Source organism: Artemia franciscana, chromosome 11 (assembly GCF_032884065.1).
Source record: "Artemia franciscana chromosome 11, ASM3288406v1, whole genome shotgun sequence".
Taxonomy (NCBI): domain Eukaryota; kingdom Metazoa; phylum Arthropoda; class Branchiopoda; order Anostraca; family Artemiidae; genus Artemia; species Artemia franciscana.
In genome coordinates, this window is record NC_088873.1 from 23,671,790 (window position 1) to 23,698,914 (window position 27,125).

Sequence of the window (27,125 nt, forward strand, 5' to 3'; positions counted from 1 at the left end):
TTAGCCAAAAAGGGCAATCTTTGGTAAACTATCATCATTCATCTACAGAACGTGCCCTAGCCATCTCAACCTTTCTCTCATTATAGCCCTAGAAAGCAGAATTGACCCACACTTTTCCTAAAGCCTACCTGTTTTAAATAGGGTCAGTCAGGTAGCCATAACAACATGCCGGCACAAATTCAAATTAACGCTAGTGTTCCTAACTTTTCTTCCCTAGGACACCATCAGCGACTTCACAATTTATTTTACTAAAATTATTCAATCCATCTTGTACATTGTGAAATTATTAACTCTCCAGTTTGTTTTCAAAACTGATCCTGAAATGTTTTTCTTAAATTCCCATCCTGGAATCCTCCAACGTCATAACTTCCAAGAGAGTAGTTACCCTTCCTAAATTTCTGCTTCAAGTTAACCCTAGACATTACTAAATGGTTATCTTTACTTTTAACATTAACAGAAACACCCCTATATACCCTATTAGCCTGTATCAATATTTGCTGTCTTCAGGATGCAATAATATAATCAACAAGGTTAGCTGTCTTACCATCATTTGAATACAATTTTAACTCAAGGACTATTTTATGACAAAATACTCTATTGGTTATAATTAGATGTTATACTTATAAAATTGCAGTAGTCTGTAACCATTATTGTTACCTTATCCTACAGCAAATTTACCCAGGCTAGGATACCACCTATCCCTATTCCTACTGACCAGGGTGTTAAAATATTCTATTAGAAACACCATATTTCTACCTGGGACCCTGTGTATTTTCTCCTGTATCTGTAAGTAAAATTTATCTGAGTCATCAAATTCTATGACCTGCACTTTTTGGTCATAAAAGAGTGACAGGCATTCTATTATTAACATCTTTACAACCTAAACAAGATTTTGCACCTTTCTTATTAATCATGAACCGTACTCCCTGTTTTTGCAACCCATTATTTTTACCTGAGCAAGTAAATTTTATATCACCTAAATTCATGTTTCCTGTCCCTGGAATATGAGTTTCTGTACTCCAAATAGGTCCAGTTTGAAGTTTTGAATTCGTCGGTCAAAATGTCGATAGTATAGTCATTTTCAACGTTGTAACACTCTAAGTTGCAGTTTTCATATTCTCGAAATAATTAAAACTCTTTTGGTATCAGTAAAAGCAATTGTCCCAGAACCAGTGCAAGGTGGAAAGTAACACATCTTTTCAAATCTACACAGAGGCACTGATATATTTAACTCTTTTATATTAAACTCATTTATATATTATCACTTAAGTCATTCCTGAGATATTTTAAATAATTTGAAAAATCAGGTAGAGACTTTTCATCTACTTAAGTACATGTGTCATTTCCTGAGTCTACTTTTAGACAATATTTTGGAATCTTGCTGCAGCAAACGATACATGAGAACTTCTGAATATAATTCAGAAGGAACAGACAATTATTGGTCCATTTTTGGTTCCTCTACCCTTCCTCCTGCCAAAACGAAATACAACAATTTTTAGATATAAACGTTTAAAAATGTTTTAGAGTTTATATCTTGGAAAAATTTGTTGGTGCATTTGGAGACGAAAAACACTTATCGGGTTTCAGGAAAGAAAACACTTACCAGGCAACAAAATAAAATTTGCTTAAGAACAGAACGTATTTAAGACCTTCTTTCAGGAATATTTCATTATTATTTGTTCTTTTTTTTTCTTCTTCGGATAAGAAGAGCATCAATTGTACGTATAAAGTTTGAATTAATAATGATCCAGTAAAAAAAAAAATTATCAATAAACTCTAAGTCTACCATTTGCAAAACAGTAAATTTTGTTTGTCCTGAAAAGAATGGTCGTGGATTTGTGTCGTTTTTTGGCAGTTTTTCAGAGGGATTTGATAGCTTAGAACCGCCAAAGTAACATTTAAATTGCCTGATAGTCTCTTAAGAGACATCCTGGTACTTTATACCACCATTGTCTCTGAAAATTTAGGCAGCACATGAAAATTATCCATTTATACAATAAAACTAACGATTAAGTAACGATTAAATTCAAATGCAAAGACGCTGCTTGACACTTAAAGAATAGTCTTAATCTTTTATTCGGTTTTATTTACGAAATTTAGTTTTATATTTGGGAAGACTTTGATTACTGTATTTAAAATAATCAGGATTTTAATCCAAAATTTAGTTTGAGTATTTTTATTTAACAAAATCGTCTAAAAAAGTCAACCTACAGATTGTTTCATGCCGAAAAAATTAATCCCAACTATTAGGAGAAAAAAGATAAAATGTGCTTTGGAGATAGGAGGGCTTTGACTATAGTTTTATTTTCAATGACAACCTGATCTGAATTTTTAGTTATAATATAAAATTCAAATCTCGCCTGAAAAAACTGGAGCTCAACTGATTATCTGTTCCCGAAAGGTAGTCACAGTGATATAGTTTTGATCATCCTGAGTGAACTTCTGAAAATCTTTCTGTGGACTGAAATTATGATAATAAAATAGAAAGTCGCCAAATTTTCTATTCCTATATCCAGAAAAAAACGACATTGGCTCACATTTGTACTTTTTATTATTATTATTCATACTAATTAAAGATGGAGACGCTGGTGCATAATCTGCACCTGCTACCTATTTGTACTATTATTACTATAGAAACTAGCAAATATTCTATAGGAGAATCCCAGCCTATTTTCTATTCAACTCCCAAAAATTCGTAGCATAGCTTAAATTTTCAAGAGTACCTAATGGCGAAAAAGACATATGACCAGCTTTTTAAGCTTCTATTGATTGGAGATTCAGGGGTTGGAAAAACTTGTATTTTATTTAGATTTTCGGATGATGCCTTCAATACAACTTTTATTTCAACCATTGGTAGGCATTAGCTAAGTTTTTGTCCTCACTTAAGGTATATTTAGCAATTGAGATCTAGTGAAATATATATTTTTGAAACAAGCAGCTCTTTAAAGAAGGTGATTTTGTGCCAAGATTCCTTTTTGAAGGAAATAGGCTACTTTAATACCAGAAGAGAGTAAATTTCTTGGTGCTGAGCCTTTTTTCTATCTTCAAAAATAGTTAAGGAAGGTGAATGAAGCTCAGAGGTGAATACAGCCTCAATGGTCCCCTGGGAAATTATTTTGAAGTCCGTAACCTCAATGCCCCCCCCCCCAAGAGCACTAAACTTTGATAGCCTTCAACAATTAGTTCTAGGCTGTAAATGATTCCATAACTGTCAGAAAGACAAGGTTCTTTCCAGTTATAACAATCAATTCACATACATATTTTTCCTCTCTCTTATGGTCCTATACAGCCCCACATCCCAAGGAAAAGGCTAGGCCTATTGTAAAGTAAGAATTGTTTTCATGACATGTTTCCTTCTCAAAAGGTCTAATTGCATTCTGATATATTATCTTAAATTACCTTAAATTGCATGTCCAGCAAGATAAGGTGGTGATGAGCCTCCTGTAGAACATCCTGCTGGTGGTGTGACATGACTGTGGTTTGGCATTGCAGGTTAGTCTATATTCTGCATTGGCCTCAGAGGGGAAGTTTTGGTCCCAACTTCGCTGGACCAGTAGTGTAGAATTCTTTACCAATGAGTATAAGGTTATCTGAAAATGTTAGCCAGTTTAAGAGTAGACTGAAGAATCACCTTCTGGGAAGAAAATAAGTAAATAATTTAAAAGGCATGGCCTATTGACTTATTTTTTTATGTATGATTTTTTTTTCTCCCTTTCTTTCTCTTCTTATTCTTTGTTTTCCTGTTGTTTTCTTTTTCCCACTTTTTTGTTTCATTTTGTTTTGTTAATGTTGTTGGTATTGGTGCTCATTAATGTTTATCAGCCACTACTAACAAGTCTTTGACTTTCTAAAGTGGCTGATGTGGTTTTTTGTATATTGATGATATGTATAATCAAAAGTGTCTCTCTCTCTCTCTTGTCCAGTCCTGATCAAATCCTTTCTTGAATGCATCAATAGTTTGGGACTAGATAGTGGCATTGGAGAGGGTGTTTCAATGAGGGACTGCATGTACAGAGAAAAAGTACTGGTGCTCATGTTGATAGCAACAAAGGATTATAAAGGAAAGCTCTAGGTTATTGTTTCAGTTTTTATTGAGATTTTTGTTTCTAGGTTATTGTTTCTCTAGCATTGAGATTTTTCCTTTACATGATTTTGCAATGTGTTTTGTAATGAAATTGCAGAAAACATGATTCTATGATTCAAATGTATGCCCTGTGTACAGGGATGCCTAGTCTTGTCTCAGAGAAACCATCAATGTTGTCTTTTTTCTCTGTACCTAGTAAGCAAACTAACTAAACCAAATTTTTTTTTAGTCTTTCTTTCTTTTGGTTCAAAGATCAAAACCTATAATGATTGCAGCAGTAGCTGCAACTTAGTAAAAAAAAAGCCTGAAATACCTAAAAACAGCATTGGATTGAAACAAGAAGCAGACCATTGGGATTCCCTTTGTAAAAAAAACCCTGTACAGGAAGCTTAATATCCCTCAGGTTGAACAAAAGGAAAATCCTTTTCCTTGAACAACAAGGAAAATGCCTTGACTTGAACAAAAACAAAAATCCTTTTTTTTTGAATGAGAAACACCATCAATGTTGTCTTTTTTTTCTCTACAGCTAGTTGTTATCAGTTGCTTAAAGTTATGGGTTAAAATGAATTAAAATTGAATAGTTTGGGCATCAACTACCCTTCATGACTTGTCTAACTAGCAAACCACTGAATAGGAAGAATCAAACCTGGAAACACTTCAAAAAAAAGAAAACAGATGCAAACTATCAGAAGTATCAAAAGGCATGGAATGAGGCCACCAATTCCATCAAACAACTGAAGAAGAGACATGAAGAAAGGTTAGCTGAAAATATAAAAAATAATCCCAAGCTGTTTTGGCAGTATGCTTCTGTTAAATGTCAAAATAGGCACTCTGTCCCTGATTTGACTCATCATGGTCAGACAGTTTCAGACCCAGCTATTAAAGTCAAGATCCTAAATAACCAATTTGCATCAGCTTTTACATCAGAAACTGCTAGTAAGATCCCAGCTCCCCCCTCATATATTGTTACTCAACCAATGCCACCTCTTGAGCTAACTGAGGAGTCTGTTATGAAACAGCTAGCTTTGTTTGATGTAAATAAATCTGCAGTGCCAGATGGCCTCCACCCCCATCTCTTGCATGAGTGCAGAACAGAAATTGTATACCCATTCTCAAAACTCATTAGACTATCTCTTGACAGCTCAAAGCTTCCTGCTGAGTGGAAAGTGGCATATATTACCCCCATTCACAAAAAGGGAAGGAAAGATTCTGTGGAAAACTACCAGCCTATTAGTATTACCTCTGTTGTTGTTAAGCTTCTTAAACATATTGTCAACAAAGCAGTTATTGAGCATCTTGATCAGAATCATCTTCTTAACAGTTCTCAACATGGTTTCCAATGCAACAGATCAGTTGACACTAATCTGCTTGAGTCATATGACTATATTACAAAACTACTGGAGTTGGGAATCCCTGTTGACATGATCCTCCTTGATTTTTCAAAAGCATTTGACAAAGTTTGTCATAGGAGACTTGAGCTTAAGCTACAATCTATTGGTTTGGAGGAAAAAATTCTTAAATGGATTCTGGATTTCTTGAGGAATTGTGTTCAGCATGTAAGACTGTTTGATGCAGATGGCAATCCTATTATATCCTCCTCTCAGAATGTTATCAGTGGGGTTCCACAGGGTAGTGTTCTTGGCCCCACCATGTTTAATATTTTCATAAGTGATGCTCCTCTAGCGCTGAAGAGCAGGATGACGTTATATGCTGATGATTCCAAGGTAATTGGTCCAGCTAGCACTCTTGAAGATACTTCCCAACTTCAAAATGACCTTGATCTCCTTAGTGTGTGGGCGAAATCTTGGCTACTCACTTTCAATGTGTCAAAATGTCATGTTTTACACTTTGGGCCCAAGAATATCAATACAAGTTACTCTCTTTACAGTCAGCTCCTTTCTCCAGTATTGGAAGAACGTGACCTAGGAGTAATTGTTGACAATGATCTTAAATTTAGCACTCATGTAAAGAAGGCAGTAGCATCAGCTAGCTCATCACTAGGGCTCATAAAAAGAACAATTTCCTCCCGTTCTCCTAAAATTCTGAGCCTTTTGTATAAAGGACTTGTTCGACCAAGGCTTGAGACAGGCATGGTCCTTGCATCCCCCTTTTTCAAAAAAGATGCTAAAATTCTTGAAGATGTCCAGAGAAGAGCTACTAAGATGGTGAGTGGACTGCATGAGCTCCCTTACCCTACAAGGCTATGCAAGCTGAAACTCCCAACTCTGGTTTATAGAAGAAGACAGGGTGATGCCATTCTGGTTCATAAACTTATTAATACAAAGGCAGTTTCTGGTCTTCTTCCTCTGGCGTCTCAGGATTCTCTGGAACAAATTACTGCCAGATACCATTGCTGCCCAAACCATAGACAGCTTTAAGAATCCTCTTGACAACAAATGGTCAAAAAAAAGAATGGAAGTATAACTGGGAAGCACTCGAATCAGAATCAGCAACATCAAACCACTAGTCAAGTGTATGTATTCAACTATGTGTCATGTGTTATCAACTCTGGGGTTTCTACAAGGAAAAATCCTTATATTGCTCCAAGCTGCAATTTAAGGTAATCAAGCCATGGCTAATTATAGAAAAAGCCAAGATAGATAATCCAATTGAGTGAAAGGCAAATCTGGCATTAACCCCCTTATTAGGATTGATTAAAAACGAAGTCAGATCATTTAATAGACAAGTCTTCTGATTCTTGCTGTCACTTATCTTGTAATTATATATTTCTTTGTTCTTCACTATTTCTTTTGACTTGTTCTGATTCTTGCTGTTGCTTTTCTTCTAACCAACACATGTCTTTGTTCTTCACTTTTGGTTTTGATTTGTTGTGATCCTTGTTGTTGCAAAGTCTTCAAACTATATTTTCTTTGTTCTTAGTTATAAATTTTCATTACATATAGATGTTTTTCAATGATTATTGATTTAGCTGCTTGGATTGGTCTCATCTCATTTGATGGTCTAGGTTGTTATTTTTACACATTGTGAATTTATGTTTTTTGATGTTTTTTCTTGGTCTTATCATGTTTTATCATTTAGGTGGTTAGACAAAAATTTCCTCTTGTTCCAATAATTGGTATTTTTCCAAAGTTGTGACCTATCTATATCAATTTTTCATCCCAGAAAAAATTGGTGTGCCAGAAAGAAACTATCCAACTTTTTTTGAGGAAAGATGTAAATATACATACACAATTATTGCTTGTTCATGATTTTTGGTAAATATGTCCCCCCCCCTCCTGTGCCCTTAATATATCTTTCTTAAGTTGTTTGCTATAAGAAATTGGAGACCCAGCAACTAGAGTAAAAGTTTCAAAAAGAAGATTGAAGGCTATGCAAGAGAGAGTGAATATTAATCTTTCATTACTATTCTAAAGTGTTCCAATCTGGGTTTATTTTCTCCTATTCGTTTCAAATTTGCATGCAGCAATTATTTAATTAATTAGCCTCCTTGCAGGTTAATTAAACCTTGCAGGTTGACAAGACAGGTTAATTGAATTTTGAGAGTAACCCTATCAAGCTATTCAGCAAGGATATTGTAATTTTGGACTAGGTTTCTTATAAAGTAAGTCTGTTTTTCCATTGTTTAGTTCAGGGTCAGCAATTCATGAATTGACTTGGCCAAAAATAAACAAATGTCAGTACAACTAAATCTGGAAAAAATGTCACAAAAAGTTTTTTTTGTGAATTAGGATATGGGGGGAATGCATTTCTGCAGGGGGGAGGGGATTAACCAGATGCCATTTTCATGTCAAAATTTGCTTCACCAAGCAAAGTTAGCTTCCCTGGCATTTTATGTTAAAACTACATATGCATGATTATAAAATTACTTGTCTAGCTATTGTTTTTAACCTTACATATATACAGAAGTTCAGTATGCTTTTATTCCTTTGCCTTCAGGCTAATTTTTATGCAGCAGTAAACCTACTATCTGTTTTACAATCCTACTATCTTTATTTTTTTTTTTTTTGGTAATGTTCAACCCTTCATTGAATTTTTTTAATGTGATGGTTATCTTGAGCATTCTAGCTAATATGCCATATGCACTATCTTTACTTTGGTCCATGCTTTCGGATTACTAATTCTCATATCAAACCGGATAACCATTCCCTTGGGCATAGGAATACAGGGTCTATGTTTTGAAAGCTCAAAGCAGAGGCTTTGCTTTTTTATCAACTTGGGGGGGGGGCATATGCCTTCCTATGTTATCCTGCCCCCTCCTAGATACTGAAAATAATTTTTTATTAGTACTTTCAATAATAATAAAAAAAATATGCTTTCTGGATGTTCATTGAATAATTAAAATGAAAGATTTGCCCCTCACCCTAGAATTTTGAAAAACATATATCAAACCTGTTAAATTTTCGTGAATTGATGCCATTGAGCAGAGCCTTTGGGCTTGAGCTCCTTATTAGCTTCATAGAAATATCCATGCAGCACCATTTTCAACTTCTGATTGTTCAAGGATCACTCAGGAACAGGGGTGGATTCAAGATTTTCTTTAAAGGGGGTGCATAATAGGTGTTAAAATTCTAATAAATCTGTTGAAATTAAAATGGTATAAAAATACTGATACAAAATATAATATAGTAAGTTATAAAAACAACCCTGCCATGAAAAAAAAATTCTTTTTGCCATCTATAAAAAAAATTATATTTTCTGCATAATTTTTTGCCTTTGCACTTCTGAACGCTATAGCAAGTGAGTTAGGCTTTTTATTGTCAAAAAAGAAAAGAAAAAAAATAGTCTTGAACCATCTCTTGGTATCATACACTCTTTGTGACAATTTGCATTGGTCAAACCATTTAGCATGTCACCTAACTTTGCGGCCATTGCTTAGTAACTATAATAGTATAATAGGGAATTGTCCTGTAAAAATTTTGACTTATAAACAACTTATTGTGGAAATATGATTGGATGGCATGTATCAAAATAAGTATCAAAATCCTCAGCAGTATATATAGCAATTTTATGGACAAATATATGCAACCCCTATGCAAATATATTTCGTGACTATATATTTTGTCACGTATTTCGTGACTGGTTGGTGTCGAGAAGGTGAGAAATTCTGATGTAACATTGCAGTTGCATTCCCTTTCTGTCGTTAACTCAAGTTGTGTGAATTTCCACTTTTTATCAACATTTTATTATTAAATATTTGAAAAAAAATCGACGCTTTCCACTGATTAAAGCTGATAATTATAAGAGATCCAGCTATATCAGCTAGATAAAAAAAAATAAACACATAATTATTTGCCTTCTTTTATAAATAATTTTTTGCAAATCTATTCTTTGTAAATGATTACTCCAACCTTTGATAGATAGATAGATAGATAGATACATGTTTATTTACAACAAGAATTAAACCATTTAAACAAACAGCGCAAATGCCTAATGGCATACTTAAGTGCGTGGTATATCACAAAAAAAAAAAAAAAAACACAAAACAAAAGAAAAAACCGTCATTACTTCAGCTTAAACTAATTTACACTTCTTTCGGAAATCAAACTTCATAACTTACAATGGAAAATATTATGGGAGACTAGGAACATGATTTCTTAATAACTTCAGAAATTTGTTTCTATCATTACAATTTCTCAGAGCTATTTGGATTAAATTCCAAACTTTGGGACCAGTATGACGCAAACTAAATGCCGCTTGCACCGTTGGCCTAATTTCAAAAGAGAAATCAGAACTATGAGATGTTGGGTAATTGTGGAATTGTGAATTTGTCAGGAATAATCTTGGGAAATTTAGTAAAAGTTGTCCAAAAACATAATTGTGGCAAATATTAGAAATGGCAATAAAATGATGTTAATGAACAGAGAAGAAACCAGAAGATCCATAAAGATGGGTAACTGAGGATCTATTACTAACATTAAACATTAATCTAAGGGCTTTATTTTGTAGTGTTTGAAGAGGTTTAAACGTTGAAGGAAAAGTAGATGCCCAAACAGAAACACAATAAAGAAAATATGGATTAACAAAAGAACCTCAACTTAGTTTCAACTCAACTTAGTTTTAAGTATATACTTATACGAACCTTTATTAAAGTTCTAAAGAGTTTGCCTTTATTTTAATGTTTTAGGATTTAATTTAAGTCCAAAACTTAAATTAATAATTTTTGCACTTCTCCTACATTTACTTTCTATTATACAAATCCCCTTAAAAAACAACAATGTTGTAAAAACCACCCCGCTTTGCAAAAAATCAAACCCAAAAATCCAATACAGACAGCCAAAAAAGTAATGATATCAAGTTCTTTGCCTTAGTGTCATAGCAATACTAAAAAACAAATTTTTGACAGTAAAAAGAAGTAATTATTTTGCTTTTCAGCCCTGTTGCGACAACATAATCCTGAAATATCATTTCAACAGCCTAAAGAAGTTAGGATTTTAAATTCCCCTCTTTGTTATTACGAAATGAAGGTTTTCGCCTCCCAGTTGGCTTTTGTGGTAGTACAGACAGATTCCCTTGATACACCTAAATTTAATTAAAGACTTTTTGCCGGTATGCAACATTAGTAAAATCTAATAGAGACTGCACAGAGTAACTGAAACCCTGTTTCAAACTTGTTTCCAAAAAGAAACAGTTTTAATAATTAAAAACTTATTAAAAACTCAACTATTAAAATCCAATAACAAAGAAAAACTCGTCCCAACCCAAACCGGAGCTAGTGGTCCCAACCACAAATCCACAACCATGTCAGGGGGGCAACCCCTGAATCCGCCCCTGCTCAGGGACTGCTGTTAAATAATCAAGATCTCTCCTAAACATAGTCTACATATTTCTTATATGATGTAAGATGTTTAATCACCATAGAAATTGACTTTTAAGAGTTTTTGAAGTCTCTGATAACTAATATGAGGTAAAAATTGTGATATTGTTGTTCTGAAAAATTAGTGTTGGAACTCAAAAAATTCAGTTCCACCACATTTCCTAGTCATGAGGGTGTACACTATAATGAAATTGCTGATTTGTTGGTAAATTCTACAATGGATACACCCATTTGTATCAACGCTAGATCTCTCACTCTACATGGCACAACATGAATGGTTCCTACCTCCTATTTTCATCCTCCCCTAGCGGAAAACTAGTGTTCTTTATTTCAGAATAAAGAGTAACTCTCTGATTTTCAGAAAGGAAGAATATGCATGAATAAAAGGGACAACCCAAACTGGAGATTTTGTTTAAAAGTGGCAGAGACTTTACTACACATAATTTTTGAATGCAACACCACTGTTTACCTGACAGCAAATATCAAACGTACATTTAAAAAACTAAAAACAAACAAAGATATCAACAAGCTATTTAAAGCCAATTATAATGTAGGAGATGAAAGGTACCTGTACAAAAGTATTCTTGATTTTCCCATGGATAACAATATTGTTTGAGTCAGTTTAACCATAGAGTCCTGCACTGCAGAAAAGAGTGAATAGGAAGAGCCATATTGGTACCAGTCAGCCTATAGGCCTTAAATTGCTGGGAACAGGTACCTTGAGCACTTGTACTTCCATCAAACCATCTGACTCTCTTGTTCCTTTATTCCCCTTTTTTGTGCTATTGCGTTTGTTATATGTCAACCAAGAGTATTATATTCCTTAATAATTGTATTGCAAAAAAAATTATGTATAAGATTGCATTGATGTTGAAGGCAAAAAAGAGCCTTTTTGTTTAATAATTATTTTGAATGTATTTATGATTGTATTGATTTTTGATTTATTAGTTGTGTATCTAGAAGAAACCTCCTAGAAGCCGAAATCATTCTTTTATAGATTCCAGGTGTTGTTTTTCAAAAGAAGAAGAAGAAGGGATTATTTAGGGAGTGAACTTAAATTTTATCAACTATTGTCAAGTCAGTGGTGATATCCAAGATAGACTCTGGATCATTTATATATGGATCAGCTAAGAAATGTCTCCTGAACAAACTTGAAACTATGCTTCTTGCAATCTTAAGAAGGGCCCATGGTGGCCTAAAATCTACTCCTATTGCAGCTATGTATTGTGAAGCAGGGATCCAGTCCCTTCACTCCAGAAGAAAATATCTCCTTGCAAGATATTTTGCACAGAAAATAAGACTCAGGAACCACATTATCTACAAAGAAATTATTAGCCACCACAACCCTGACATCCGCTTTAAACCAACAGAGATGTATTCTTTCCAGAGATTCCTTTGCCTTCCAGGCATGGAAGACTTCATGGAGAATGGCAGGCTGACTGTCAATTTGGATGATGATTTGTCTAGTACCTCCGCAGGAATTAAGTATTTGATTATTCATAAGATCACCATGAAAAAAAGGAGGGCCTCCCCCAAGTACTGTTGAAAATCATATTCCTGGGAAAGTTGGCAGAATATCAGGAATACATTCAAGTTTACACAGTTAGCTCAAAGACAGAAACAAAATACAGTTGTGCAGTAGTTATACCCTCCCAGAGCCCGTCTCTTTCCTACCGTTTACCCTCTAACCTGACAATTTTCTCTGCAGAGCTTATGGCAATTAAGTTTTCACTTCAAGCCATATCAAGCCAAACAGAGAGCAAACATCAGAAGTATATTGTCTGCATTGATTCACTTTCAGCTCTGGATTACCTCTCACACCTGGAACACCAAGCAAGAAATGTTGCCATTGAAATTGAAAATTTGGTTACTCAACTTGCAAAAAAGGGTATATCTGTGGTATAACAGGAAACGAATTAGCAGATCAGGCTGCAAAACAAGCCTCCCAACTAGGCCTGATCACTCAAACCCCTATTATTGGTCCTGAATTTCTTTCTTCAATCAGCTCAAAAATTTTGGAAAAAAAAGAGGCTTGGCTCCATTCTTCCCATACTCAGCTCCTCAATCTCTATGATTATAAGCAGCCTTCAAAAGAAATGTACCTCACTTCTCGCATCCTTTCTACCTGCCTATTTCGTCTTAGATGTGGCCATGCAAAGACAAAATCAACACTATTTCAGTGGGAAATGGCTCCATCCCCCAAGTGTGACACATGTGGAGTGTATGAAGATATACATCACATCATCTTTAACTGTAGAAATTATGAAAAAGAGAGAGAAGTACTAAGAAATTGCTGTGAGAAGGCATTTAATGTATTCACAATGTGTTCTGTTCTGGGACACCACACGTCTCCTCCATGGGCTAGACAACTAAGCACAAATCTCTTAGGTAGATTTGTTAAGACTACTGGTTTGGTTCATTCCCTATATTTTTTTTTTTCACCTATTTAATAGGAATTTTAGAATTACCCTATTTATCATTTTAGATATATTTTATCGGCATTTGGTTGTATGATATTGGTTATAATGTGTAAAAATTGTATTTCTTATTATTATTGTGTTGTACATGTATTTTAATTGCTGTTTGACAATGCATAGTTGCAGTATTTTGATTCCTGTTTTTCAATGCAGGCAGTTGCTGCAGGCGAATAACCCCCCTCCGTTAGCAAATCAAGTGATACTGGTTTGGTTCAGTGAATACTGACTGAAGTGACCCAAGCAAGCTAGTGACTATAGAAGGCACAGAACAATTGAGTGATACGAACACATATGACCTATTGGACGAACGCGTCAAACCCCAAACAACAACAACTTAAATTTTACATTTTATGTTTGATTTGAACCAAAGTTGGTGTTCAAGTGTTCCCAATATCCTAATTATGAGTATTATGTTAAGATAACGTATTTTATGCATTTTAAAACAACACATAACTTATAACTTAAAACATATAACTTAAACCATAGTCAGTGCAGTAGGATTGACTTATCAAAGCATAATGTAGAGCATTATTGTGAGTTTTATTGCTGTTGCTCCCCTAAAAAATATAGAACACATGATCATAGAAAGTCAGATAAGGGTTCATCCAATCTAACTTCCAAGATCTAGTGTTTTTGAAAGTTTAGTTCATTTTTGAGGAAATTTAGCTTAGTGAAAAGCATCTATGTGTATAGAGTATGTTGTTCCTACGGAAAATTTTATTTTAGCAGAAAAAAATCACATTTAGAAGATTGACATGAGGTACACATAACAGTGTTGTTTGTAACAAAATTGGTTACAATTTGGCAGCAAAACAGAAAAATTATAGCTGGCACACTGAGTAAGAAGTTTCCATGATATTGATATATTTATTTAACAACAACACCAATCTATATACAAAAATCAATATGATTCACCCAAAACCAAACAGCCGATGTGGGGCGAATAAAATAAAAAATAATAATCATAATACTATGGGGGCAGCAACTACATACCATGTCCTTACTGTGAGGTCACACTCACCTACCAACAGTTACAACAGTTTAAATCAAATCTCCGCTAAGCAATCAAAACTAAAATCCATACTTGCCTAATATTTTTTCTTCAATTTTTCTTTAAATTACTACTGCTACTACTACTACTACTACTACTACTAATACTACTACTACTACTGCTACTACTAATAACTCACTGCAGCACCAAGCCGCCTTAGGCCAATACAGCTACGCACGCTCCTCCTCCAACCTAATCTATTTAAAGCCTCCCTCTTTACACCCTCCCAGGAAGTTCCCATTTCCTTTAAATCTTTATTTATGATATCCTCCCAGACAAGGACGACCTGCTTTCCGTGTAGCCCCAGACGGTTGGCCAAAAAGGACAATCTTCGGTAATCCGTCATCCTTCATCCGTAGAACGTGACCTAGCCATCTCAACCTTTCTTTCATTATAGCCCTAGAAAGCGGGATTGAACCACACTTTTCGTACAACCTACTGTTTGAAATACAGTCAGTCAGCTGGGTACCCAGAACAATCCGTAGGCAATTTCTCTGGAAAACATCTAGTAAATTTTCATCTGCTTTTCGGAGTGCCCATGCTTCAGAGCCATATTTGACCACTGTCATCACTGTAGCTTCCAATATTCTAATCTTGGTTTGTAGAATTATCTTTCTATTCTTCCAAACTTTTTTTAACTGTAAAAAAACACCCTGAGCCTTAGCTATTCTACTATTAACATCTTCACGGCTCCGACCATCTTTACTAATAATACTACCAAGGTAACTGAAGCTCCTAACCTGATCAATCTTTTCGTTACTTAATGTCACCTGTTCATCTTCACTTATTCCTAGACTTAGTCTTCTTAACATTAATTTTCAAGCCTATTTTAGCACCCTGAACTCGCAAAACCTCCAAAAATTCATTCATTTTGCTCACACTTTCATCTAATATGCTTAAATCATCAGCATAATCTAAGTCCAAGAGCGTTCTTCCTCCCCATTTGATTCCATGGTCTCAATTTGCCTTTTCTGTGCTCCTTAAGACGAAGTCCATCAAAATGATCCATAGAAAGGGGGATAGAACACAACCCTGCTTAACTCCTGATTTAATACAAAACCAGTTGCTAACCTCATTTCCTACCTTAACCGCAGCAGTATTATTCTCGTACATAGCACAAATCACTTTAATGTATTTTTCTGGTATACCATATAACGATAAGACCTTTGGTAACGCTCTTCTATCAACAGAATCGAAAGCTTGCTCATAATCGATAAAACTGAGGACCAAAGGTGTTTGTTTGACAACGAAGGGACTTCTCAATTATTAACCTAAGAGTGAAAACATGGTCGACACATCCTCTACCTTTTCTAAAACCGCATTGTTCTTCCCTTAAAACTTTGTCTACAGCACGTCTCAGTCTAAAAAGTATCATATTACTCAGTAACTTGCTACCTACAGAGACCAGACTAATGCCTCGATAATTACGACACTCACTCTTGTCGCCTTTCTTATACAGTTAACACTAAAATTCCCTATTTCCTTCATTTGATGAGAGAGAGAATAGGGATAATGGGCTAAAATAAGAATCTACTATTGATCTCTATATTTGGACGGGGTTGGAGATGTTGTTAAACGAGTAGATTTAGATGCGTTGCTTAAGAAAACTAATGCCTTTATTAGTTTTATAAAGACAATCAGATGACAAAAATAGTAAAGATCAGCCAGGAATTAGCATTAAACAATTACAGTACCATGACAACCTCACAATCAGATTCTTTTGTTCTACTCCTGTACAAAACAATTCTTTAGTTGTCTTCTTCTTAAATGCAGATTAAACCACTTAAACATTCCTGGTTGTAGTGATTTCAGGCAACTGGACCAGTGTGGTAGCCAAAATTTCATTTTTTTTGTGGGAGGAGGCTTTGGCAAAGATGGTCATATTTTAGCCATGGTAGATTTGAAAAGTACATTTTCCGCATGGTTTAGTCGAAAATAAGATAGGTCTAGTTCAGAGAAGCAAAACTTGTATATGGATAGAGGAGAGGTCAATAGTAAGAAATGAGAAGAACGAAATTAATGTTTTATTTTTCCTCTTGAATTTTTTTCTTGTTTTACATAACATTTAGGGGCCCTGGTTGTATGTAAATGTGCTTTATTTTTTGCCATAGTGTGGATACTTCCTTACTGAGCTTTCATATTGGTAAATAATCCTTTGTTCTTATAAGTTCTTTTACCTTTCATGTTCTTTGTACTATTATTCTCACATTTATGTTTCAATGAGTTTTTTTTTCCAATTCAGTAGTACATTTACGTTTAATTTTCTTTTGTAGGTATTGATTTCAAGATCAAAACAATTGAATTGAGAGGGTTTAAAATCAAACTTCAGATATGGGATACAGCTGGACAGGAAAGGTTTCATACAATAACAACATCCTATTACCGTGGCGCCATGGGCATTATGCTTGTTTATGACATAACCAATAACAAAACATTTGATAACATTGGAAAATGGATTAGGCAGATTCGCATGGTAAGAGTATGGCTTTATTTTTTTTTTCTTAGAAACTATGTCACACTTTCTTCAAAACATGAGTATGTCTATCTTAAATTTCAACCTGGATAATGACAAATAATTGCTTGGGAGACTTGATTAGTAGCGTACTTAATACTGCCTAAGAATCTAGTTTTTTCCTGATAAGTGCCTTGAGCATTAGGGATAGTAATATATAACTTAAGCATAGTAATATATATGCCACTATCTGTATAAATACACACAAGGAGAATATGGGAGGGGGATTCTCTTCATCTGAACTTGATCCAAATGGTCCCTCCTACATCCCCAGAGACTGAAAAATTTGTAGCCTAAAAATGCGCTTGTTTTCGTATTTGGATACCTACCATCAGTAAAAATCCTTGGGCTTCCTGGCCACATTTTATTGGAAGGAGGGGGAGGGATCAAGCCTTACAAATTTTTCTGACAAAGCCTGATTTTACCAAACTGATCACGTTTGTTGAAAGGGAATTTCATACAATAATGAGCTGAATGGTGATTGTTCATTGAAAGCTCAAAGCAGAGCTTGAGGTATACCATCCACAAAGACAATTTATTTTACGTAACCTCAATAGGCTATTAAGTTAATTTGCTTGATAATAATGAAGGCTTAAGGTTGACAAGGGTCAGACGACCACACCCTGGAAAACAGAGTGGGCCACCATCGATTTAATTGCCTCCTATTATCAATGACCAGTGACTACAGGGTCCTTCCTTATTTTGTTAGACAATTTGATTTGAGGTATTTTAAGTCAGTTTGTTTTTGTTTCACGTATTTCAATTAATCACATGTGTTGACCATAATGTCTACTTCCTCCGTGACCACTAACATGGATATGCAAGGTATCCCGTTTTTGGCGTTCGTGCAGCATCAAAGGTTGTTAGAAATCCTTGGTGGGGTTAAATGGTCCCCTAAGATCTAACCTGGAACTTGGTGGTCTAAACATTCTAAACAGGCCTCTTCTGTAAAAAAAGGCCATTACATTTTTATTTTTGCTTGTAAAACAGAGCCCTGCGGAGTAACTTGTTAAAGCTTTATCAATTAAAGGAGACTGGTTCAGCTATCTCATTTCAGGGTTCTTAGTCTCTCAATTAGAAAAAAAGGTCATTGTTTTTGATGGTACACTTAATTGGAAGAATGTTAAAGATGGGCGTTTCATTGGGACAGATGTTTGGTTGGCATTCGAAAACACTGTTGGATACTTGCATAGAAATACACAAGTGCAGGATAATAATGATATCAACTCTTGTCTATCATCAATTTGAAAGCTATAAAATGTTTGATTACAACCAAGTATTTTACCAAATTCCAGTTTTATGTAGCCATTTTACTGACTTCCGAAAAAATCTTAGCGTATTCAGTGATGAGCATTGCTTGCTGTTCCGGTAAGAATTGAAGGTCACGATCTCATGGTAGAAAAAAAGCTGATGCTATTCCTAGGTTGAGAGGCCAAGTTAGTTAAAAACAAAGCACGGATAATCAAAGCACCTATTTCCCTGTTTTAGTTCAGTTGATAAGTGTTCAATTTTAGTTGTTTGTTAACTTTTTTTTTCTCTTTATTTTTCGACAGATTTGTAAAGGTGTATACATTTAAATAAGCAGTCTGGATGAAATTTTGATTAGGAGATGGTAGATTTGCGTGCTACTTTTACAATTCAGTAAAGATGTTATTAAACACTTCGAAAACCAAACAGCTCCCGAGTCAACGGTAGGGTAGTCACCCATAACTGGTGTAAGAATAAGTATAAATATAAGTAAAAACTGTGAAAAATTAGAATACAACATTTCTGGGGGGGGGGGGGGGGTAGTTTTCGTCCAGATTCGCAAGGTAGAGCTTCGTTCACCTTTTTGGCTCAAAAGAAATGTAAGTAAATGAATGCATTCAATTAAATAGCAACCAAGTCAATGAGTGGGCGCCCCCTCCCCTTGATAGTCAAGATATTGGTATAAAGTAAAGTAAAAACTAAATAAGAATTAAACTGCTACCAAGCCTAAGTGGGGTCATATCCTCTCCACTCTGGACCTGCCAAGGTATCAGCTGTGATTTCCCGTATAACTACAACAATGTTCATCGTTTAACCTATCTGGAATCAAGGAGAAATGGAGGGGGGGGCATTTTCTTTCTAGGGATTTCAGACGACTCCACGCCCAGCCTTTTATTTTTTAGATAGAAATAAACCCAGATTAAATTTCCATCCCCTCCCAGAAAATACTTTGTTTGGTCCTTGCCCTTGCAGCCTTGTTTCTGTCCACCATTGGTCTTTCATTTTTTTTAAGTTGTTCGAAATACGTCATTTTTAAATTTAAACTTTTTTTTAATAGGGAATAATTTACAGGCTTATCCTGTTTACATAATAAAAAATGAGGAGTAATTGTGTTTAACAAATTTGATCTTATGTCACTTTGTTTTGCAACTGAATGGGGAAAGGCGGCTTGTTGTATTACTATTAAATAATGGATGTTTTTCAGTATGCCTCTGAAGATATACAGCTAATGATTATAGGAAACAAATGTGACATGGAAGATTATAGGCTGGTCAGTAAGGATACTGGAGAAAGGGTACGTTTTAACTTTTTTTTTTAATAGGGTATCTAGTCTACCCCGCCATCCATCTCTCTCTCTTCCTTATCCTCTTTCCTGCTCCTCTCTGAGTCATACTTAACTTAAATCTTGAAATTGGAACTTCATGCCAACCACCCTTACTCCTCCCTAAACTATGCTTAACTTTACTCTCAGAGTTCTATAACCCAAAAATCCCTATTTAACTGTATGATGAAACCTTAAAATTTTGTGTATTAAAACCTAATATTAGTTGAACCCTGTTGTTTGAAATTGGGAAATTATACTAATGTAGACTTAAATGTGTGGAAAAGAAAAGAACATGTTGATTCATAGTTGCAGGTTAAGTAACCGTCCAAAGCAAAGTTACGTGATCTGTAATTCAAAAATTGAAATTTCAAATATTGAAACTTCCAGAGTACCTTTTTTGTGGAAAGGTCAAATCAGAAAGTAGGGTTTACAATGGGCGGTTGAAGAGGAGCGACGAGTTGCTCCCTTTGTAGGTAAAAATGCAGGCTTCTGTGCGCTCATAGGCTTGTTGCTTTGCCATCACATTTTATGAAATAAACTAAGTCAGTCAACAATTTCTTCTGTTTTTGCATACTTCATAAAATTTTTTAGAAGGAGAAGCAGGACAGCCCTCGACACCTCTCACTTCCCATCATTTGTATCTATAGAAATAACAATGCTAGTATAATTAGGCACGTATGTTTTCCCCTGTCTCTTATTTGTTTTTTATGTCTCTTAATAATTTTTATGTCTCTTAATAATTTTTATTAACTTATATTCTCTATCTGTATGTCACTCACAATTATGATATGTTTTCTTTATGCTTGCGTGCTGATTGGTGTCTTGTATGCTGTCAGAATCACTTATTTATTCAGTAAGAAAGTTCCTTCTTGCTACTTTTTTTCCATTCTAATCAGCCTTCTTATGTTCTACAACAGTGGGTTCAACAATTCATCCTTGGGGAAAAAAGAGACGTGTTAGTGCCACTCATGCAGAAACGTGATTTTCTTGGTTTTTGTAAACTGTAAACATCCAGTGGAGGGTCTTCGAAATTGCGATTCCATTGATGTTTTTTTTTTTTTTTTTTTTTTTTTTTTTTTTTTTTTTTTTTTTTTTTTTTTTTTTTTTTTTTTTTTTTTTTTTTTCTTTTTTTTTTTGAGGGGTTTCGGAGTCTTTATCAAAAATTTCAAGGATCTGTTTTCACAATTATAAATTGTTGTTCAAGCAAATTTGAATATTCTTGTTTTAATAGTGTTACATGCAAAACTTTTATCGCGAGAGTTTCTTGAAAAACCTTTTTTTTTCTTTTTTTGCTGTGTTCGCTGTGTTCGCTCTATAAGAAGTGTTTTTTTTTTGGGCTGTGTTCGCTCTATAAGAAGTTACACTTACTGCTGCAATCATGATTAAGCTTTATGGTTAAAAAAAATGGGAATTAGTATATCTCTAATTTTGCCCTTCTGAATGTGCTAATACTAAAATACATCGATCCAAACGGGTTCATCCCTCTACTGATCATTGTTTTTTGTTTTTTTTTACAAAGTTGCTCTTACAGAAGCAATGAGCGATGTTGAAATTTAAAATGAACAAAAATTATATAAATTATGTAGGATATATGTAAAAAAAAAACTAGCTCAAATAAATTTGGCTCGAGAATTCTAAAAACTTACGCTTTACTGAAAACACAAAACAGAAGCAAAACAACAGTATGTTCTCTTAGGAGCAGAAAATTCCACAACTAACCTTGAAAACGTATCATTTCAGAGGTCTCCCCTGCTATGATATCGATAACTTTCAGTATACGATTATAATTCTCTAAAACATTCCATCAAGATCAGTTTTCAGTAAAGTGCTATTTTTCGGAATTATGTATATATATTTACATTAAGTTGTTTCTTTTTAGTCTTTTTTAAATGCGAGCAATAAACCTTAGAGACAGATCTTTCTCTAGATCTAAGTGACAAAGCTAAATAAGTCAACATGAGTTTTTGTGAAAATACGGCCTTAAATACAGTTTTACTTCTTACCTCCATCAAAGGGGTACAACTTTCATACAAGATAGGCATAGCTTTGTCACAAGCGTAAAGAGTCTGAGCTATCATCAGTATCTTTGAGAACCGGCAGATAGAAATTAAATTAATTTGATGAAAATAAGAATAAATAATTCTAGTTATTCTTCAGTTTTGTTTTTCAACGCGCATTTTTTTAAGGAGTATACCAGAGGGGGAACTGTAAACCTCCAGTAGGCATTTTGACAGGGGATTACAATGATACCATTATTATACTTCCCAGTCTTTCCACTCTAGAAATGGCACCAAAACTGCCATTTGTGGTCCCATATGGCACTTCACTATGGAGGCGTCGCGACAAATTAAAAAACATGTAGATATGAGCATTAGTTTTTAAATGAGTCATTAAACAACTTGACGATCCTGGGGTAGCCTGCTAGCCCTGGCAAAAAAAAGAAGACATCATTTCTGTATATGCTAAAAAAAGATGTTTTTCTTTGTTTTTCAAATTGAGGTGCTCAAAGCTTCCGTTTTAGACCGTTAAAAGTTGATTGGCTATCCTAGAATTGGTAGTTACCGACATTTCAGCCTCTTAGGGCAAAAATTGATATTTCGTGACGCAAAAATAGATAAAAATCACACTTTACCGTGATGCGATCAAGGCATTAGATATTGCAATTTCCATTCAAATAAGCCGCCTCCCAACATTCACCAACCACTGTTTCAATACGATCATCCATTGAAAAAAAAAACAGGAAAAAAGACACGTCAGTGCTACATGGAAATAGAAGTGATTTTCCTTGTTGTTCAAGGTGGGATGCTCTAATTCCCAAGTTTAGGATTTTTGACGATGGTGATTCCAATGTTGCATTTTGTATTTTGATATGATACTATTTTGAGGGGTCTCAAACCCTTTTTCAAGATACTCGAGAATTTGTTTTCGTAATAAGCTTTTACTTTTAAGTTATAACTATATATTAGGTATCATTCCTGAATCGCCTTTTAATGAAAATTGTTTCTCATTAGACAATATTTTTCAAAACTTGTTTTTAAACTTTCGGTTACTATGGGCTGTTGTTTGCTCTTTACTAGATTGCAGCTATTGTTACAACTATGATGATTTGGCAATAACCAAAAATTGCATTTGAATGACTGAAGGTACACGTGACTGTCTTTCCACTGAGATCCAGTGGGTGGTAGGGCTGAGATTCAGGTTCATATTCTTTCATATTTATTTTAAAACAAAACCAAACTATATTGACAAAAAGAAAAAAAATCAAAAGAATATTTGACTCTAATATATCTCGATTAGGAAGAAGAAGAAACAAATATCTTTTAAGCGCTTTTAGATATGTCTGAAGTTATAAAGATCCTTTCATGCTGACCTTTATGCAAGATAATGAAAGGCCCATCATTATTGTATTAAGTTTAAAAAGATTTTCAAAGAAAGTAAAGAGGGATACTAAAACCCAAACTGACCGCAAATAAGGTCATGTGATAAGCCAAAATTAAAACGCACAGGAGTTACTATGAATAAATAAATGAGCCCTTAAAGGAACAGAAATTAGAATGAATAATTGCGGTAAATTTGAAACGAGCAGAAATTACCACAAATGGAAGTAAGATAACGCCTCCTTAGAAACCATTAAAGCTATTGTGTCATTTGTCCTCGTGAAAAAGATGTTTTTCAAAATGTGAGTTTTCTTTAGATTTATCAAAACATCAAAAAAAGGAAGAAAATACAATACTGATCAAGGTTACAGGAAGTTAAAAAAATATGTCTTAGAATAAATACATTTATTACTTCCAATCTACTTTGCTGTTGTAAAAGGTTCCTTTTCTTTCTCAAGCTTTTCTTTTTATTCTATTTCATTAAAAAGTATAGGAAACCTTAGCCTAAATAAAACTATTGAAATGAACGTTGATTATTGAAATATAGTGATATATAAAAATAAAAATTACTAAAAGTTTACTAATTTTTAGTTTTCCAATTTTTCAATGAAAAAGGAAAAACTGTTTAAAGGATATTTTGATTTCAGTAAGTGCAAGTGATCCTTTAGCTTTTTGAGAGTTTACAAGGGTGGTAGTGCCTCTCGCGGTTGTTGGGATTAAACAAGTATGGGAAAAGAAACATTGTCAGCCGTATTCAGGAATTTTATATTTGCTCTGAATTTTCGAAATGTTTGCGCCTCCGGTATTTTTACTTTCGGGGGGAGGGGTTCATGGTCTCTTCCCTCTCTCTATCCTATTGTTTGTGGATAGCCGTGTCATATCTACTGGTCTAGAATGTTCTATTATTTTCAGATAGCAAAGGAGTACAATACGTTGTTTGTTGAAACCTCTGCCAAGGCCAATATCAATATTGAGAAAGCTTTCACCGATTTAGCAGACGCAATACTGTTAAGTAAGCCTCCAAGTTCCAATGCTGATGTGAATAAAGTTCAAGTAGACACAGGTAGTCAACTTGGAAGCTCAAAGTGTTGTTAAGCTATTCTTTTCAACTTTAATTTCAATGTTCGGATTTTAGTCGTTTCGATTGCATTCAGCTTATCTTTTATTTCCAGTTCATTCCAGTTTGATTGTATGTATCTAAGGTATCTGATGTATCTGAAATAAGGGCTAGGTTAATCTGATAAAATCTTGAACTACCTAATAATGAAAAAAGAAATGTATCTTAGATAAACATATGGCTTCTTTGCCACCCAGAACATCAGACAGAACTCATTTATTAGTGGCATGTAACTTATAGAAAAGGTTCCAGTTGGCAGTATAGTGGCGTTGATTCCAGTGGCTTGCATTATATGGTCCTTTGAACGTTTCTTCGAAGGAAAATCAAGGTTTCTATATGCTGGATGCGCGGAGACAACTTCTGAAGCTTATTGATTGCATTTTCTGTAACTAATGGAAAAATAGGGATTGGAAGAAAAAATGCGGATTGAAAAAATAGGGATAGGGAAAAAAAATGTATTTCTCAGCGGTCCATATGGTGTGACATATTTTCTGAAATTAAGGACTTTGTCTTATCTGAAAAGTTACCACCCTCTACACCTAGTATCACCCTCTACAGAGTTCAAAGTGGCTTTAAATGCTTCAAACCTCATTAATGATGCGCATGTATTTGACAATAGGCTATGTCATTATCAATTTTGCAAACAGAAGCCATAGAAATGCGTCATGAAGTTATGTTGGAAAAAAGGGAGGAAATTTGGTTTTGGCTCCTGCAAATCGTGACCGTCTAATTCAGTCTATGCTTTCGAAATTAGCTTGCTATTTGTAAATTTTTAAAAGTCAGTCTCTAGCTATTAACGTGTCTAGGTCAGGCCTGGATGAATAGATACTTTGATCAGCCTGTTCTTTTAGAAGCAAAAAGTAAATACTACCAATATACTACTACTAGTATTTAATATACTACTACGCCGTAGTGTAGACCTTTGAGGTAGCTTTGATGTTGACCAAAATTTCAAAAAATAAATATATAATGGAGGTCTACAGGGATCGTTTAGTATACCTGAGTAAAAACCTTAAGGTAGTTATAGGAAATTTAGTAAAATTATTAGTTGAGCCTAATATTCGCGTCAAATATTGCAAGTATTGGTGTTGATGAAAGACATTGTAAGTAAATTCAACAAGAGAGTAATTTTAGTAGCCTTTTAAGCCTTAATGTAGTAGTATTCGTAAGAAGTCCCTTGCTACTATGCTTTTGTCGCGCCTAGTTATTAAAGTTTGTGAATTTATATAAAATTTTAATAAAAGAATTCAAGCTTGTCATTATTTCTCTAGTCCAACCTATAAGAGCCATGCTAGGGCAATAAATACAGCTGTTTGTCCAGTTGTTTAGTTCATGCCACTTTGGCTGGCTGCCATGGACTTTGCAATAGGAAAGAGATAACGCGATAAGAAACAACATTGAGCAATCAAAGTCTTCTCTTGAAATTCCCTCCATCCCTTCCTCCTCACAATAAAACAAATGAATTAATAAATTTCAAATCGTTCCATTGGATGAACAAACAGTTAAATATGCAGCAAATGCAAAAACATTTGATTAAATTTTTGTCTGGCCTGCCTAACCTAAGACTGCGTTTCAGTGTGCTCTGGTTACTTATCCGTAAAGATTTATGTTCGCTGGATTCAGCTTTATCATTCTACCAAATTACATTTTTGAAATTTGCTTTGCGTTTTTGTATTGAAAAATACATTGAAAAGAGTAAACTTACCCATTTTTTTGCAAAAATAGTAACGTCAAGCAAACGCCAATAGTAACGTTAAGTGAAAAATTCTTCCCTATTCAGTCTTCAAGAAAAGTCTGAGTAACGTCATAATTATGGTTCTGTAAATGGATGGATCTAAAATCTAAGAATCCAATGATACAAGTATCTTGTTTTTTATTTTGTAATTACTGCTTGTTGTTATTGCTTTATGCTCGTCGTAGAATCGAATGCTTCATAGGCTACATAAATATGAAATATTGTCTTCTGTGTTTTACCATAAAAGCCATAAATTTCTCATGTTGAATGATTGTCATCCAAGTGTGTCAACCAACACGTGGTATTCTGAGTATTTATTTTAAACTAAGTCATTTGCTAGGTTGCGGTTACTGCTATAACTACGATTATACATATGGGAAAGTTAAGATAGATGGCATAAGTAGACCTTGTGACACTGAAACGAACTACATGTCATTTGTTTTCAATAATCTTCTAAGTCGAAGTCGTAATACGCTATTTTCTTTGCAAAATACCGAAGTAGAAACGAATGAATTACTAGAATTGGTGTTTTTTTTTAAACAGAATTTCTTTGGACTATACAGAAAATATTCATGTTTAGGTTTAAAAAGTAATAAATGATAAGTAGCAAAAAGTAATGGAAGATAAGGCTTTAAGTGACACTTCATCATCTGTGAAACAAAATTGAAACTTGAAGTAATGCAAGTTGTAAAAAAGAAGAAGGAAAGTGGCCTAGAAAATCAACATATTCTCACAAACATAGCTGAAAAATGCACTTAAGCCAGAAGGACCCCCGCCCCTTCTTGTATGCATGACCGAAGAAGTATGGTTTTACCGAGGCCACTCCCTCTAGAAACCTAGGAAAACGTGTGTGCTTGAAATTCAGCGTTTTTATCGTTTTTAAAGCTTGCTCTTTGTTATCCACATACAGTAGCAAATCCTTTAGGTTTTTTTCTGTTTGTTTTTGGGATTCAACGTGTACATTAAAAGAGCGACTAAACAACAGGATTTGAGTGATGAAAAATTCAATTTAAAATGAACTTGTGTTTTCTGAGTTTATAAGTATTTACTTTTAATGAACTTGATTCAGATTAAATTCAATATAAAGAGCCTTTGTACATTCCAAAAAGTTGACAACTGTACAAATGCCCAGTTGATTTAGACCCACTAGAAGCCTCAATGGGACACTACCTTGTTTTTGAAAAAAGTCAAATGTTTTTATTTTTTGGGCACAATGACATGAAACATTATAGAAGGAAACATGGTTTTGTTAGTATTTGTAGTTTTTGTGTAAGTTCTGGATTTCGTCCAAACATTTAGAGTTATATCTGCCTTTGTATAATTATATATTTGTATAGCTTTTAACGTAAAATTATTTTGGAGTTTCTGTTTTGCAAACAATGACATTTTAAAATTCGTTAATTTAGCAATAAAATATTATTCCTA

General features: G+C 34.3%; 1 protein-coding gene across 1 annotated transcript; it reads left to right on the forward strand.

The window, feature by feature from the left end:
• Positions 1–2,620: 2,620 nt before the first annotated feature.
• Positions 2,621–27,125, forward strand: LOC136032991 (ras-related protein Rab-10-like). The gene is made up of 4 exons (XM_065713516.1): positions 2,621–2,853; positions 16,661–16,860; positions 19,352–19,441; positions 23,761–27,125. The coding sequence occupies exons 1-4, from the start codon at positions 2,727–2,729 to the stop codon at positions 23,941–23,943; spliced, it is 600 nt and encodes a 199-aa protein (XP_065569588.1). The 5' UTR covers positions 2,621–2,726; the 3' UTR covers positions 23,944–27,125.